Source organism: Dama dama, chromosome 11 (genome assembly GCF_033118175.1).
Source record: "Dama dama isolate Ldn47 chromosome 11, ASM3311817v1, whole genome shotgun sequence".
Classification (NCBI taxonomy): Eukaryota; Metazoa; Chordata; class Mammalia; order Artiodactyla; family Cervidae; genus Dama; species Dama dama.
In genome coordinates, this window is record NC_083691.1 from 31703374 (window position 1) to 31721259 (window position 17886).

General features: G+C 53.0%; 1 protein-coding gene across 11 annotated transcripts in view; it reads right to left on the bottom strand.

Annotated features, from left to right (window-relative positions):
* DNMT3A (DNA methyltransferase 3 alpha) overlaps nucleotides 1–17886 on the bottom strand; it is a 105991-nt gene that overhangs the window by 78036 nt on the left and 10069 nt on the right. For 10 of the 11 annotated variants that reach the window (XR_009694661.1, XR_009694662.1, XM_061154946.1 and 7 more), the window contains exon 2: nucleotides 977–1231. Coding sequence is in view for 9 of the 11 variants with exons in the window: in XM_061154946.1 (XP_061010929.1) it covers nucleotides 977–1039 (63 nt within the window). In the remaining 2 variants the exon portion in view is untranslated. Of the gene's footprint in view, nucleotides 1–976; nucleotides 1232–1561; nucleotides 1697–17886 lie in introns of those variants that run through there. The other variant, XM_061154949.1, reaches the window with a different exon arrangement.

The window sequence follows — 17886 nt, forward strand, 5'->3', positions numbered from 1 at the left end:
GTCAGGTGTCCCCCTGGTTCCAGAAAGACCAACTGTGCCCCGTGAGCACGCCCTGCTACTCCCAGCTACCACCTAGCACCACCACCCCTCAAACCCGCTCAGGAAAAGGAGAGCAGGCAGAGGACACTGCGGGGACCAGCCCGGGCCTGCCAGATGGGACGCCCCAGGAAGGCCGTGGCTGGCATGCTTCCCTGCCAGGGTGGAGGCAGGGCCTGCCATCCCTGGGGATTCTAGTGGTTCTGCCAACAGGTGGACATAGCTTGGTGAGGTCCTCAGGTAGCCAGTCAGGACCCAGCAGGGACTCCCACTAGTCTGCAGGGATCTCCTCTAACTGACTTGGGCACATCCTAGAGTTCAGCAGAAGGGCAAAGAGGTTACCCCTCTTGGGGCCCTAAAAACAAGGATGTCACTGGCTCTAGGGCCAGAAGTGACGCTTGCTCAGAGCCGGGGTGGAGTGGGGGCGGGAAACCAGTGTCTCCACCGTGGCTGGTGCCACCCTGAGCTCACCGCACCCCACACCCCACAGTGAGCCGGGCTGTCTGTGTGGCAGCGGGAGTCCTCACCAGGCCTCCCATCTACAGAGCTCCTTGAACTTGTCTTTGGCCTCCCCAAAGCTACTAACCCCTCAGGCAAACAGAGGCCACTAAACTAGGTAAAATGACTCAGACCTAAGGACACACAGCTAGTTAAGAGGCCGATTCAGAAAGGAAGCCAGGTTTGGGGCCCCTGCCAGGCCGACCCCTAACAATCACACAGACCTGGGCTCTGAAGTTCAGCTCAAACACCGCGGAGGGGTGGGGGTGTGGGCTTAGAGACCAGCTCCTGGAGCCTGATCTCCAGTATTTAACCTCTTCACACCTCAGTTTGCTTATCACAAAAGAAGGAGACTCCTTCCTCCCTACAGCCCCATGTGGAGACGAGCAACGTGGTCCAGCGCTCAGCACTCCCCCTCATCCCTGCACAGCCAGCTGCTCACCTTGCGCTCCTCCTCCCGCTCCAGAGCGGAGCCGCTGGTGTCCCCGGGGCCGCTGGCGGGCATCGCGGGCAGCTGGGCGGTGGGAGGCAGGCTGGGGCTGCACGGGGCTGGGGGGCTGCTGGGCTTTGGGGAAGGAATTATCGTGGTCTTGGTAAGCAAGAGTTACAACTTAGACATAGATCCAGGTGCGGAGCGGAAACCCTGGGGAACTGCGGCCTCAGGCTGCCGGTGGGGTTGGGCTTCCAGTGACTCCACCTGTGGAAGAAGAGAAGAGAAGAGGGGTCAGCAGGGCAGGCACCGTCCCCCCACCCAGACCCTCCCACCTGACCCCTAGTCCCTCCCAGGGCCAGCCCCTCAGCTTCAGGGCCCCCCCAACCCCCCAGCCTGTGAGGCCTGCCCCTCCAACCTGACTCTTCTTCCCAGGCTGGACCTGGCACCCTAGGGACCAGGGGAAATCGAGGCCGCCGAGTTGGCAGCGGGGCCCTGCCTGGCTTCCCTCGGGGGGCCCGCCACCTGCCTCCGAGGCAGCGAGGGGACGACAGTCTCCCCGGGGCCTCCGCGCGGCTGTGGCACAGTGGGACTCACAGCTGCCTCCCGCCTCCTCCCGTGTCTTCATTCACGTCTGTTCTTTCCTTTGAAAGCTTCCCGCAGCCTCCCTCCCACCCCCAACCACCCCCTGGGAAATCCCAGAGGTCCCCAGCCCGGCTACATTTTCCTCTGATCTGTCCTCCCCGCACCCCCACCCCCACACCGCTCCCACCACGTGGAGGAAGTGAGCGGCAGTCACAGGATGTAGTGAAATGAATGTCACCTCACTTCGGGACGGGCGCCTGGGCCGGGAGAAAGCTGAGGTTGAACTCGGGGGCTGCGGCCAGGCTGAAGGCCTAGGTCTGCAGAGCTGTCGTGGGGACGCCCTGTGGGCGGGAGAGGCTGTGGCCGCAGCCACGCCAAGGGAGGAGGCCAGGCCGCTCTGCCCCTCCACCTGTGAACCGGCCCCATCTGCCCTCAGAAACTGGTGGGCTCCAAGGGGCCTGCGAAGGCACAAGGCTGAATTTTAGGGGCTTTTCAGTCTCCCTGCTTCAGGTGTGGGCCTCAAGCCAGCGAACTAACAAAGCCTGGGCCCCACCCCCACCACAGGCCTCAGCTGGGGGTGGGGGTGCTGTGGCTTCACCCGCACCCCCCGCCCCCTTCACTCGGAGGAGACACTGAGTTCTCCTGGGCCAAGCCCCTGCCTCCAGTGCGCCAGCCAGGACAGGGAGGGGACTGGCAGGAGGAGGAAAGTGGGAGGCAGGCTGGATCGAGGCCCACCCACACCCTTCCCCTTCCAGTTCCCGGTTCTGCTTCCCCCACTCCCCCTCCCTCCTGGGCTTCTTCTCCCATCCCCCTCCAGCCAAGGCTCCCTGGAAAACCAGGAACCGGAGAAGGCGCAGGCTTGGGTCTCCCACGGGTGCAGCCCCTCCCCAGGGATGGGCGTTGGGGGGCCGGGGTGGTGTGGAGGGGAAGCTGGCGCTAGGAAGGGCCTCCTTAGGGCCAGGACAGGAGGGGCCCCCGTAAGTTAGAGCCTGGATGGGCTGAAGGTGCGCCCACCCCCGCCCCCCCCCCCAGGGGAGCCCTAAGGAAGCCGCAGGTGGACCACGGACGCCTGGGCTGAAGAACATGTGTGCCGTTAGCTGCTGGCATAGCCGGTGCAGAAGCAAGAGCAGGTCCATGTGTCCCACGCTGTGCAAAGCCCAGAATGGGCCTTCCTCTTCGGGCAGCCACGAGTATTATTACCATCTCCACGAGTGGTTACTACCGTCTATAGGAGTATCACTACCATCTACTGTAGAATCTAAGGTTGCAGAAGGCTAGGGCTTATCTGTGTTCCAGAGTCAGAGCAGAGGCTTGAACCCAGATCACCAACTCTAGAGCTCTCAGGGCATCTCTATAAAGCTCCATCCCCCCAGCTTATACCACCCCTCAGAGACAACCCCAGGAACCCATCAGACACCAATCCGACCCAGAACTCCACAGAGCTTCCGTCCATCATTAGCCAGCAAGTCCCCCTCAAACCCACTCCTTGTTTGTTAGCACAAACATCCCCCAGTCACCCATCACATCAAAAGCTTCGAAAAGGAGGTGGAAGCCGAGAGAGGCAGAGTCTGATTGGGAAGAAGAACACTGATCCCAGAGTCAGCAGAGGCGGCTCTAATCCTGACTCGGGCTCCTCTGGCCCTCAGTTTCCTCATCTGTAAAATGGAAGCGTTGGGTTGATCTTCAAGAACCAGGTCTTCCAGCCCTGTCCTGCCCTGCCACGCTGCTGGAGGCCCCGAGGGCAAAGGGTGGGAGCAGATGGTGGGGGTGGGGGTGGTCCGGGCATCTCCGGGAGCCCTGAGGGCCTAGCATGGAGTCCATGCAGAGCCAGGCACCAAGTACTTTAGGGACAGAGAACCCTCTCCAGGAAATTTGTTTCAATGCTGCCCTGAGGGCTAGAAATGTCCAGGGGTTTCTGTAAGAAAAAGCACTGGTGACAAGAGGAAGGAAGCAGGAGGGAAAAAGCAGAACATCACAGGGTGTTGACCCCGAGGGCAGACACCCCGGAAAGGAAATGCTCATCCCCCTCCCCCTCCCCTACTCACCCGCCTGAGCTGCACACTCTGTCCACACAGCAAACACAGCTGACCTGGGTCAGCCTTTTGGCTCCTTTGTGTAACTCGATGGAACAGCCTTGTCAGTAAGTGTCCCTCCAAGTCAGCCAGCATCATCGAAAATCACCCAGCACAGGGCTAGGCAGGCCATGCACTGCAGAGCTCTGGGGCCCACTGGGGCAGCCAAGGTCCAGGCCTGGACACAGTGCTGCCCGCCTGTCCTTAGATGCTTCCTTCTTCTCCCAAGCAGCCCTGCTGAGGGGAGAGACCTGCTCCTGAGCCTACGGTCCCAACGCAGCAGCATGTGTCCAACATGGCATGACAGCCCTGCTGCTCCTGGCTCCAAAGCACCCTCCTCACCCGTGCCAAGGCTGCACCACCAAACCACCACCAAACCGAGACCCTTGCCAAGAACCCTCCCACCAAGATTCGTTGTTGTTTAATCTCTAACTCGTGTCTGACTCTTTTGGGACCCCATGGACTGTGGCCTGACAGGCTCCTCTATCTATGTGATTTCCCAGGCAAGAATCCTGGAGTGGGTTGCTGTTTCCTTCTCCAGGGGATCTTCCCAATCCAGGGATCAAACTGGCATCTTCTGCATTGGCAGGCAGATTCTTTACCACTGAGCCACCAGGGAAGGCCCACTACCATGACAGGCAGCTTTTATTTTCTCCTTTATACTGCTAACGTCCACAGTGGCCATGAATAATGTTTACAAGAACTTTTAAACAACTGTTTTGAGGAATCCTACAGGAAAGTATCTTAGTATCACAACTGACATGGTCACTATCATCACTGCTCCAGTTACAAAACCGTTATGGAAAAAGATTGGGATTCTGAATATAAACACCCAACTGCCCAAATGTGCAATCTTCTAAATCCAATGTGGGAGAAAGATTGTTTAAGACACAAATTCACAAGATTGGGCTGAACAGAGAGGAAACACCACCAACAAAATGTGGGGGTCTGGAAAGCAGACTTGTAGCAGGCAAATTTCAGACAGTACATGACAAGTGATTTATGACAGAGTCCTTTAAAGACACTTGAGATGACAGCACCACGGATCACCCATGGGACCAGGGGCGAAGAGAAGGTATGTGTGAAAAAGATCAAATCAAAGAAGTTAAAATCTAGATACACTTCCACCATAAAGTCTGAAGGTTTTCTCTCTGGAGAGCACCAAACAGAGGGTCTTTGCAGAGTCATCCAGCACAGCTGAGAGCAAGAATAATAAATCAAAACCAAGGAGATGGCAACTTCCCTGGTGGTCCGGTGGCTGACTCCCAATGCAGGGGGCCTGGGTTCTATCCCTGGTCAGGGAAGTAGATCCCACAAGCTGCAACTAAGAGTTCACATGCTACAACTAAACGTCCTCATGCAGCAACAAAGATCAAACATCCCAAGTGCTGCAACTAAGACCTGGCGCTGTCAAATAAATGCAAAAACACAAACCCAAGGAGATGAAGGTTATTTTCAATGATGATGTTGAATACCTCAGGCTAGTCGCTCATTGGGTTCCTAGAATACCAGCAGCCAGATCCTTACCTTCTTTTCAGCAGAATCTTATCAGTACAAGAAGAAAGGTCTAAGAATACAGATACCAGCAACCAGAACCCAAATGGTTTCCAAGTGGCTTGTTTACATCAGCCAGTGTGGATCTGCAAGTGAACCAGCTTCTAATCTGTATTTCAGTGCCCTGTTATTAATCCTGCAAGGACAACCAAGAACCACTAGATATCCGAGGGAAGCCTCCTAACTTGGAGTGCTGTCACCACCATGCCCCCAACTCCCGGGGCTGTCTTTTTAACCTGACAGAACTACAGGTGTGACTAGCTGTTCTTACTCTGGGGTCTGGATTCAGGAGCTGAATGGATTTGGATAAAAATGGAGATCTGAAAAAAAAAAAAATGGAGATCTGTTATGGGCAATGTGCTCTAAACAGGGGAGTAAACCAAGCAAGAAGACATGAGCTCCAGAAAACAGGAATTCTAATCAGAAGGAAGGTGACAGGAATGCCAAGGAAGACCACAGAAAGAAGTCACTGAAAAGCAGCTACACTGTGCCGTAGGTGCTGAGAGCAGATAACTCAAAAAATGGAACTGAAACATAATACTTGCTGTGACTGCCCTTGTGGAAAGCCATACAGATAGCTATTAGCAGGTGCGGCAGGTACAGGCAAAAGGTATAAAGAAAATAAGGCACATAAAGAAGCAAGGTAATTAGTCACTTCAGGAGGAAAAAAGGAAACTATGGTAGTACAGTAAAAAGCTCAGCTGTGAATAGTTGTATTAGTTGACTTAACAAGTGTGTGTGTGTGTATACATACATATATGCATATATATATGTAACATACAAATGAATGCATGTTTGCATGTATGCATGTGGATATATACATATTACATGGTGTATTAATTTCCTATGGCTCCTGTTACAAATTACCAGAAAGTTAATGGCTTAAAAAAACACAAATTTGTTTCCTGAAGTTCTGGAAGTCAGAAGTCTAAACAAAGTCCAAAATGGTTCTTGTCACTGGGCTGAAATCAAGGTGTTGGCAGGCAGTATTCTTTCCTGGAGGCCCTGGGGAGAATCCATTTTCTTGACTTTTTCAGCTTCGGGAGGCGGCTCACATTCCTTGGCTCCTGGCCCCCCTTCCATCCTCAAAGTCAGTGACGGCTGGTCTTTATCCCATCTCACTACTCTGACCTGCCTGCCTCTGCCTCTCACGTTCAAAGACCCTGATGGTGACACTGGGCCCACCCAGGTGATCCAGGATGAATCTCCTCAGCTCAAGATCCTTCACTTAATCACTTCTGCAAAGGCTCTTTTGCCACATGAGGTGACACATGTACACGAGGTTCAGATGTGGATTTGGCCACGTCCTAATCCTCTGAATTTTTGTGGGGCCATTAACCTGCCAGCTACACATATACATATATTATTTTGTGCATAAGACATTTTTGAAAGAACACTGGTAAGGTACTATTAATAGTCTGCCTACCATGAGGGCTGTTTAGGAGGATGGCAGGGTAGAAAGCCATGGCTGGCCATATAAGAGAGTTAAGTTCTTATTTACTACATAGGAAATCAATGGAAAATGTCTACAACGGAAGAGTCAAAAATACGCACATTACTCAGATCCACGAGCTGTAAAATTGCTAGAAGAAACAGCTAAAAGTGGTTGCCTCCGAGAAGAAGAAGGTGGAAGTAGGCGAGGAACAAGTGCATTTTTGTGGAAAGATGTTAGTCCTGTCTGACTTCTTAAATTATACACATGTATCACTGTGAAGAAATAAAGAGTAATTTTTGAAAAGAGAGAATGGGTCTGGGAACGAGGGCTTACATCCCAGCTGCAGCCATCGGGTGGGCTTGGCCTCCATCCTCCTCCGTAAGAGTGCAGCTAAGTCCTTCCACCTCTATTACTCTATGAAACCATCACGTCCCACGGAATAACCATCATCAGCTCCTCACACCCACACAGAGTTCCATCAACAGCTCTAAAAGTGGTACCTTCCTCCTTGCCCCCCCACCACCACGCCCCTCACGAAATGTTTAATTCTCCCAGCACATCATTTCCACCAAGTCCTGCCCATGCGTGGCACGGTTCACCTCCCTTACATTCCTCCCAAACTGCATCTCCACGTGCCATGGCTGCCCACATTCCTAACCATGATGCTGCTTGCTCATCAGTCCATCTCAGACCCAAGACCCACAACTCAACCATCTCCTGCCCACACCCTCCTGCTGTTCAGCTCCCACCTCCACCACCACACTGTCCCCAGTATTATTCCTACCCTCTTCACCAACCCCAATGCCATCAGCACCCTGGGCCATGCACCCAAAAGCCTCGCCTCCAGGCCTTCTCCAACCAGAACCAACTAGACCGTCAACCAAGTCTCACCTCAGCAAGGGCCAGCACGGAATTATCCTCTTCCAGAAACAAAACCATAACAGCCCACAAACCCAAATTCTCCATCAGAAATGATCCTAACGTGATCACCATAAGGATAGACTATCCTGCTGCATCTCGAATCCTGTATTTGAATTGCGGGCAAATATCTAACCATCTTGGCACTGGGTTCCTTCTTCACCCCTCAAGCTGGTAGTCTGCTCTTCTTGTAGTGGACTTCACTGGTTTGGGTCTATCTAGTTCCTTTCCTCTCCTTCCCAGGGGGTTTTGTGGTGTTTGCACTGACCCCACCCCCAACCCCAGTCACAGAGTGAGCATGTGACCAGGCGGGGCCAACCAGAGGCCCTCCAGGAGCGTTTTGCTGCAGTGGAAAGATGCTAACAATGATAGGATGTGAGTCAGGGGCTGGTGGCTGTGTTGGAGAAAGTCTGCCTGAGGGATGGAGATAGAGGGCTGGAACACTGAAGTCACTGTCTGGGGGCCCCTGAATCCAGCTGCACCTGAAGGCTGGTCATCTCTGAACCTCCCCTGAGTAATGTGAGACTTTCCCTACTTAGGTGTGAGTGAGTCTGTGCCTGTGGCTGACAGTCATACGCTGACTCATACGCTAATCTCAACCTCCTGAAGTCTTACCTGGAAGGCCTGACTGCGTGGGTTCAAATTCTGGCTTAACTAGCAACAACTTTGCAACTTGAGGCATACCTGTGCCTCAGTTTTCTCAGCTGTAAAATGCGGAAAATGACACTTGCCACTTCCGAGGCCTGTTGTGAGAATTAAAATGAGATGCATTAAAAATGGTAACAGGGAATTCCCTGATATCCAGTGGTTAGGACTCTACACTGCCACTACAGGGGGTCCAAGTTCCATTCCTTGGTGGGGGAACTAAGATCCAGCAAGCTGGGTGGTATGGCCAAAAAAAAAAAAAAAAAAACAAAGAATGGACAAAATAATATTAAAATTATTACTTAAAAAAAAAAAGCTAACCACAGTGCCTGACACAAAGAAAATACTCAATCAATTTTAACAATTATTGGTCCCTGACTAACCAAGCCCACAGTTTTCTCTCCTTTGTTGACATCCCTGGAGTGCCTGTGAGTGTCCTTCACTTAGACAGGAGCTCATACTGATTACGATTCTTACAACGCGCCAGGCCCTGTGGAAAGAGCTTTACAGTTTCAACATCCTGTTCATCTTTATACCTCACTCCAACCCTCTGAAGTGGAGACTATTTTTATCCCCATTTCCTAGATGAGAAGAATGAGGTAGGAGAGGTTAGCAAAGCTGCCGAGGTCACACAGTACGTGGGTGGTAGGGGGAGCCAGATATCAATACAGATCCAGGCTTGTTGCCCTCTGAGGCCCCCAGTTTTTCATTCCATCAGAATCTCTTACAATTAGCAAGTGACCACTGCAGACATGTTAACTTTTGTCGCTTAGTAACTCTTTTGTGACCCCACAGACTGTAGGCAGCCCACCAGGCTTCTCTGCCCAGGGGATTTTCCAGGTAAGAACATTGGAGTGGGTTGCCATTTCCTCTTCCAGGGGATCTTCCCGACCCAGGGATTGAACCCTGGAGTCCTGCATTGGCAGGTGGATTCTTTACCACTGAGCCATGTTTTAACTTAGTGAAAGTGAAAGTCGCTCAGTCGTGTCTGACTCTTTGCGACCCCATGGGCTATACAGTACATGGAATTCTCCAGGTCAGAATAGTGGAGTGGGTAGCCTTTCCCTTCTTCAGGGGATCTTCCCATCCCAGGGATCGAACCCTGGTCTCCTGAATTGGCAGGTGGATTCTTTACTACTGAGCCACATTTTAACTTTGGGCAGGAACTAATCAGAAAACAACGTGTCCAGGTCATCTCTCTTTCCTGGTGAGGTTGGTCGGCAGTGAGGGCAGGGGAAGGGGTGGTAACAGGCAATGCGACCTTCTAATCATGCAACTCAGTGCCCTGCCCAATGCGGGAGCCATTCGCTCATGTATTTATCCCTCTATTTACTGAGCACCTACTGTGTCAGGCACTGTGCTAAGGGACACGCGCTGCCTCCATCTCATCCTCAGAACCATCCTATGAAGTCTATGAAGTTGTTTCTACTACTATTCCCATTTTACAGAAGGATAAGTGAGACCGGGAGAGGTTAATTTCCTCTCCAGAGTACTTCAGGGAGAAAGTCCCCGGGCAGGATTCTGAATCCAGGTTCATCTCACTCAGGAGTCCTTGCAAACATGGCGACGAATGTGTGTAGCACGGCCCCCAGCTGAGCTGTCTGTGCCCCTTGAGCCTGCAGATAACAGGTTCAAGGCTGAATTTCCCACTTGAGCTTAGGAGGAGGTGCAAACGTGTCCTGTGGGTGACAGAAGACAGAAGAGTATCGTGCACCCCACACCACCCAATCATCTGCCAGGGTGGTGATAAACTTGGTAAGCTGGGGGCAGCAGAAAGCTAAAGGGAGGCAGCATGGCCTCCCAGACGGAGATGTTTATCTGCCACGTCTTCCCCCTCCCCGCCACAGCCCCTCTTGGTCACAAGACTGGGGCTAGATAAGGGGGCGGGGGAGGCCCCAGTGCCACTTTCTGATTGCTCATTCTCACTCAATACGAGGGAGAGGATTGTCATCATACCATCATTCTGACTTCCAGAAACGTCCTTCCCACCCAAACCACCAGCTGCCCATAGAACACCAAAAGCCACTGGCGACAGGCCAACAATCCTGCCATGCTGTCCCCCACTTCAAAGCCCATCTGCCTCTGGAGTCACAGCAAGATGACTTGTGGCTGTCACACCACCCTCGAGGCTGGGGCACCACCAGCATGAGCATTTATAATCACACCCAGTGCTGCCATTATGGTGGCCACATGGGCAGAGATGAGTTGAATCAGAGTCCTCGGCTCATGCTTTATGGTTACCATGACACAGCCCCAAAAGCAAAGAGGGGGAAAAATGGTTTTTACTCAAAATAGACACTGGTAAGGAGCTGAAGTTGTTCTTAGGAGCCAAAATGAGCCGATACAGAGTTCCATACAGAAGCACGCATTTCCGAACACGGTGACTCAGGAGGAATCCTGTCTTAGGGGGTTGGGGATGTATGTGCGGCGATGGGCCACACGTCTGGGAGTTGATGGGCGTCCCGCGTCTGGGAGGCAGGCCACAGGGTCCAGGCTGAAAGCTCCCATGAGGCCCTGGTTGGGCCTGCTGTCTGGAAAGCCACAAGCCTGGATCTGATTCTGTCCCCGCCCCTCCCCACCCTAAATGACCAACAGTCCACACCTGTGTGATTTTCCACTTTTTTAGCCTTCTCGATAGAAGAGTTCACAACTGCCAGCTCCAGAGGCTCTTCACTTACTCTCCCCGTGATCCTTGCATCTGGCCCCCACTTGACCCCCGTATCTCTGAAAGGGTCTAGGGGCCCTGAGTGTTGTCCCCCACCAAGAGGATACTGCAATAATGATTGCATTGTAACACGAGTCATTGACTTTTTGGGGAGCCGCTTATGCTGCTGAATCAACAGACAAAAAGGAGTTACTTCATGAGCTGGAGTGACTAATCCCAGTTACCAAGGAGAAATCGGGTTGCTGGACACCATACAAGCCAGGAAGATAATCTCTGGAACTAGCGGATTCTCTCAGGTACCTTAGTTCCATAACCAAAAGTAAGGGTTAACGAAAAACTACAGGAACCAAAAAAAAAAAAAAAGGGCAGGGTGGGGCAAGGAAAGCCGAGGACCAAGGATTCGGATCCTTCGAGAATCAAGGGTTTTGGGTCACTCTACCAGGTAAAAGCTGGCCCTGCTGAGGTCCCAGCAGAGTGCAGAGAACTTAAAGGATGAGAAATGGGAGAAGGAAGCCGGATAGCAAACGTGGTCTTGTGAACAAATACAGAAATGAGAACTCTAGCAGTTTTGCATATTTTCCATTTACTTGATAGAGACATGTGTTTATTTGTACATGGTTAACTATTTTCTTCTTTTCCCGCCATCTTCTCATTATTTTATAAACAAGTTGCTGGAAGTTAATTTAGTTTATTTAGTTAATTCAGTTGCGAATTACAGTCTAGTCTTTAGGTAACGGAACATTCAGGGAGACTGCGATTGAATATGAGGCATTATTCATGTGGACAGTGATTGAGACAATTAGGGCTGGGACTCCCCATTTGGAAGACAAGGTGAGAACAGGAAGCATGAGAGCTGCTTTGACAGGTAGAAATACAACTATTCTGTTGTTGTAGGGGAGTCACTTGGGTGTAAAAAGGAAGCCACTGGAAGCTGTGCAGCGGAAGTAGCAGACTGTGCCAGCGACTTGATTCACCCTTCACTGCCTGCTCTGTGAAGATGCAGCAAGGCCCTTTAAATATGTCCCCTCTGCTAGCTGGCCTGACATCAAACCCCCTCAGTAGAGGGCACTGCACAGACACTGAAGGAAGAGGTGCTTTCCCTCCTAGAGCCAGAGTGCTCTCTTGGAGGATTCCTGCACTGTATACAACTTCTCCTGCAGCCAGATCCTATTGCCCCGTGCCCTCCCTGGTGTCCAGTCCTGTCCCATCACAGCTTCTCCAGTGCCCGGCTCCAGCAGCCAGGGCGCTTCTCCAGCACTTGGCTGTAGCAGTGCTTCACAGTCAAGAACAGCCAGCAGCTTCACTCAGTTCTCCTTTGGGGTAGTTTAGCAGCACTGTGCCTCCAGCAAGATAATTCCTCATGAACAACTTTCCTTGGGACCCAAAAGGATGGATTTCCACTGAGTTCTAGGGACGGGGGGGGGGGGGGGTGGGGGGGGTGGGCGGGGGGGTACAGGCAGCACAAATTTCTAGCGAGTAGTGCCAACATGGCATCACATGACTTTTCTGTCATCCGGGGAGCCAAGGCCATGCCCTTTCCAACACGGTCAGGATTTCCAACCCTGGGGGCCTCTACCTTGGGCACTGTGTGGCCACCTTAGGTGTAGTGGCTGTTCTCATGAATGCTACTTCTGTGTCCTTTGCAGTTCTCTTTACTTCTTACTGGTCAATCTTTCGATATTCCAATCCCGTTATGGTTAATAAGTCTTTATATTAAAACTTTCCTGTTCAAATCACTATGTGGTTTCTGTCTCCTGAATTGACCCTGACAGATATAGTCACCCACAGCCTCAAAGGGCCTTTTTTCTATCCTTGGCATCTTTGAGCTCAATTCAGCCTCCTTGCCAGCTAGTCATTCTCGGCTTCAAGCACTCACTCAGCAATCACTTACTGAGTGTCACTGCCGCGCTGGGCCCTGGGTGAACAGGAGACCTCTGCTGTTGCAGGTTCACAAGCAAGGGGACTCTCCGGCTCTCTCTCCCCACTTGGCTCTATGCTCTTGGCCCTCAGGCCCTCCGCTCCGTCTCCTGAGCTGGCTGGGGTCTTGTTCCCACTACTGCACAGCGGGCACCCCCTCAGGTCACACTCGGCTCCAGCTGTACTCGAAATTCTCCTCCACTAAGGTCTTCAGTGAGCGTAGACCTCCTACTGCAAGGCCTCCATCTTTATTCTCTGGACACCCCCACCTGGATCTCTTGCAGTTACCTAAGATCCTACTCTTTGCGAACCAGAGGCTTCATGTTTCCTCTGGTTTCCTCTGTGTGGAAGTGGCAGCACCTTACCCTCAGCTGTCAAAACCCAAAGCCCACCCCAGGGAGAACTGAGATCCTGCCTCCTCCTTCCAGCCCCACACTGCACCAAGCACCTGACCCTCAGGCCCCTATTCCCATCTCTGCCCTCCCGGCCCCCGGGAACCACAGGTCTAGACCTTGGCAGTTATCTTGGAACGCTGCCTGTCATGGCTCTCCCTCCCACCCCAGCCTCTCAGCAAAGATTCTCCACACATGGCTTCCTCAATCAAAACCTATGATGCCTGATGAAAACGTTCTGAAATTGATTGTGGTGATGGTTGCCCAACTCTGTGAATGTACTAAAAACCATCGAATCATACACTTTAAAAGGGTGAACTATATGGTATGTGAATTAGATCCTGACAAAGCTGTTATTTTTAAAAAACCCTCTGATGCCAGTGATTTTCACATACCATAAAATCTAAACTCGGGTCTGGTCTACACTGCTGGCTCGCCAAGTTTGACCTCAGCCTATCGCTCTGACCTGGCCCCCACCTCGCCTAGCGGACTCCATCATTCCAGGCCCCGGGCTCACATCCCCTGTTCCCACACACTTGTGTCAACACTCACATCGTTCTCTCCTCCAGGGGTTGGGGGGGGTGGGCTCCTCCCAGAGAGTCCCCCCAGGCCCCTTCTCCTCCGTCCCTCAGCACCTCCACCCCCTATAGCCTCTCCTCGACCATCCACCCAGGGGTCTTTAATCAGTTTGCTGTGTGGTCATTTAGCGTCTCACGTGCGGACGGATGTGCATGTTTTCCTAAACACATGAGGTCAGAGTCCTGCCCTGCACCTTGCGCTTCCACCACCCGCCCCTCCCATCCTCCCTGGTCCGGGGGACCCTTGAGGCCGAGAGGACTGTGTGAAATCACTCACAGGCAGCTGCAACATCCAGCACAGTGCTGCGGTGCCTAGAGTGAATCCCCGCAACCTCCACTCTAGGGGTTGCTTGGCAGAGCTCCCCAAGGCACTGTGCCGAGAAGGCCCCCGCTCCACCTGCCCTAGGCCAGGGCATATGCCTCCTGTGGGGTTTACGGGCCCCACCAGCCCCAAGATGCTCAGGGCATATGGGGTCGGGAGGCACCTGGATCAGTGTGGCCCCACCAGCCCCCAGATGTCCAGGGCACACGGGGTCGGGAGGCACCTGGGTCAGCGTGTCTGTGAACCATAGGAAGTAGGGGGAGCTGGCCTCCCTGTACTCAGGCCCTTGGAGGCTGGTCCCCAGGTTGCCTGTGACCATTCTCTCCCCACACCACCCATGTGATGGATGCTTGCCCGCCCGCACTTTGTCACACTCCTCCCAGGCCACCCAGCAGACCCTCTCCTCCCAGGCCCAAACCAGGAGGTCCCCCAGAGGGCCTTCAGGGTCTGGGAGCCGCTGCTGGGGCACGGCCCCTTCCCACCCAGGGAAGGCGAGAAAGAGAGTCCGCGACTGCCAGAACCACCCATTGCACCCTTGTTTCCTTTCTCCTACCCTCTACCCCAACCCAGACCAAACCACTTGTAGAGGGGCAGGGGTGGGGAGCCAAGGGGAGGACGAAGAGCCCAGGATTCCGGGCGGCACAGCCACCCCTGGTGCAGCTCAGCCCTACGAGGGCTCAGCCAGAACCCACCTCAAACCTCTGCCACTCAGATGCGGGCCTCACTTTACCAACCTGCACAATGGGGTGAATAAGAGTCCCTGCCTCCTGATTCTGTTTTAAGATATGAGAGAATCTGAATCGAATGTTCAACATGATACCTGGAGCATGGTAGGCACTTAATAAATATTCATTAAAAAAAACCCATGTTATTAATTAGGAGGTAAAGCCAGTGAAGTGTCCTTAGGAAACCTAGACTCCCACTTCACACCACGCCCAAGAATGGCTCCTACACAGCTGCTGTGGCCTGACCCAGAGTGCTCTCTCCCGGCTAATGCTGCAAGGCTTCCCCTAATCCCCCAGTGCAAAGGCCTTTGCAACCAGAATAAATAACATCTTTTCCAGCACCCTTAACCTGCCACCGTCACCTGAGGTGTCACAGGCACACACTGAGACACAGACTCACACACAGACACATGCAGAAAGACACGTATGCATGCTCGTGAGCGCACACACACACACACACACACACACACACACACACACAGGCTCCGGGAACCTGGAGCAGGAGGATTCCCGGCGAGGCCTCCCCACACATGCATCACACATTTCACCTAAAGTGCGGGCCAAAGAGGCATTTGGAAACCAGCTTGGGAACCTCATAACCATTCATAACATTGTTCTGAGAGAAAATACAAAACATGGCCCTATAAACAAACATTTGCAATAGAATTCCTCCAAGAGCTAGGAATTGCCTGTGCTAGAAAACTAACAGAGCAAGAAGAGGGAAACCACATAAACTTAGTTTGCCTCTGCAAAATTAATACCAATTACAAAAACATTTATGTGAACTGCTTACCATTTACACCTAATTACCAGGCAGCACAATTATGCATACCATTAAGGGTATGCTAGATTAATTACACTCTACATTTCATGTGATGACACCACCACACCCTCGGTCCACACAAACCCCGCTCCCCCTGTGACAGGGAAGAAAGAGCAGGTCTGTACTAACCAGAGAAACTCTGGTTTCCACCCTTGAATTGTCAGTGGTCCCCACCCACCCCACCCCCAGCCAGAGACAGCCTGATTGGCCTTCTTACCAACGTCACCACCACAGGAGCCCCTGCTGAGAACCCACCTTCCCCCACCCCCACCAGAGCCTCCTCTGCAAGGCACAGATGCTTCAAAACTCTCTCTGTGGGTGTGGCTGCATGTTATAGGCCACCACGTGTGCCCAATGGCCACCACGTGTGCCCGCTTCCTGGGAAGCTGGCCTCACTGTTCAGGCCAAGGTCACCCCGAACTCATCTCCCAGAGAGATGGACCAGGGTCCTGCAGCCCTTTTCCAGGCACAGGAAGCCAGGTCCTGGGCAAGGTCCCAGCCTACGGTCCACCCAGGACCCAAGTGGGTGAGAGCCTCTCCCACCCTCGCTTTCTGTTCTCCACACAGCCAGGAGCCACTCTGCACAGACCTCCACCTCCCCTCTACTCAAAAGAGAAAAGGAGCTAAGCCCCCTCCCCTAATTCCCACTGAGCTCAACAGATGCTCTTCAGATACACTGGGGTGACCCAGGTTTGCAGAACAAGGGAGTCAATGGAACATGATTAAGTGGAACTTCCCAGGAACCTGGAACTCAAAACCCACTGGGGGTTGGGCTTCTTGGGAGGCGAATAGCAAGAGGAGGCTCAGCCTGTGAGACAGGGGAAGAGGGGTTGTGCCTCCTGAGCACCAGACATGGGCCAGGCACGGCTGAACTGTGATCCTCATGCACCTGCGAGGCCAACTATAGGAGCATTTTTTAAAAAAGATACATGAAACAAAACATGCAAGTTGAGTGCAAGAAGCAGGGTTTTTGAAACAAACAACACAAGCCTGGGAGGTGGTCTCCACTTTGCAGAAGGCAAAACTGAGGCTAAGGGAAGTTAAGTGATCTACCCGAGGGGGATGTGGTTAGGAGTTGGCAGGGCTGAGGTGAAACCAGTGCCTGTCCAGCGCCGAGCCTAGTGGCCCTGGCGCAACGCCATGCCGCCTCCCGCCTCTGCCCAGGTTCAGGGATGCTGACCTGGCTCATGCCGTTTTCTAGAAACTCTTTAGTAGAAACAGCTCTTCCTAGGATACACAAAAGACTCGTATTTCTATTTTAGAGAAAGTTTTTGTTTCTTTTCTGTGGGCTTACCGACACTGCAAACAAACACTACAAGCACTGCAGAGACACCATCTTCTTCCCTCCTACCTTGGCAGACCTGCCTCTGAATGGAGGGTGGATGTCAACTTTGCAACTCCAGGGGGTGATGACAACTCCCTCCAGGTCGTGCAGTGGGAGTTGAAGAACAGGGTCTAGGCCTTGCAGCTTATCATTTGGGGGAGCTCCTGAGAAGCAGAAGCCCCAGCTCAAGGCCCCCAACGTCAGGATCCCCAGTGCATGTGGTACAAACTCCTGGTTAAGTCACTTGCATCCTCAAAAATCTAGAAGGATGGCTACCAGTTATGGAGAAAAACGCACCTGCCTTTCTAATGCATCAGCCGGACACTGCACCTCCCTGGGCCCCCCCACATCCAGGCCTCTCTCACCTTCCTGGCTCAGCCCAGCCTCCAGCTGCATAAATCCTAAGCACCACCCTCAAGTCCCAACTCCAGCCCCGCCTCCCATGGGAAGCACTCCTAGATCTCTCCTAGACTCCCTCCACCCGCATCCTCTGAATGGATGGCACCCCCGCCCCTGCCCACCAGGCTGGCTGAGGCAGCTCCCTCACCCTCTCCATCACCCAGCCACTCCCACCTAAATACCTCACAGAACAGCCCTCCTCCTCCTCCTCCGTGCCTGCACTGCTGCTCCCCTGGATTCCTGCACCAGCCTTCTGCCTGGTCAATCTGTCCCCAGCCTCAGCTGCCGAATTTCTCCTCCCTGATGCCCCTGGACCATCTTTCTGATACACAAATACAAGCATGGTACTCCAAGCCCAATGCTTATTGATGGGTAACATCCCAGCCTTCTGTCCAGCTCTGCTCGGCCTTCCCAGCCTCACATCCCATGGTTCCCATCACCCTTCACTCTTGCTGCACCAGGGGAGAAAATGCCCTGGACCACTCGGCCAACTGCTGCCCACCCTTCAAGACTCGGCTCCAGCCTCACCTCCTTAAGAAACCCTTCTCGGATCTTCCCTCCCCACTTG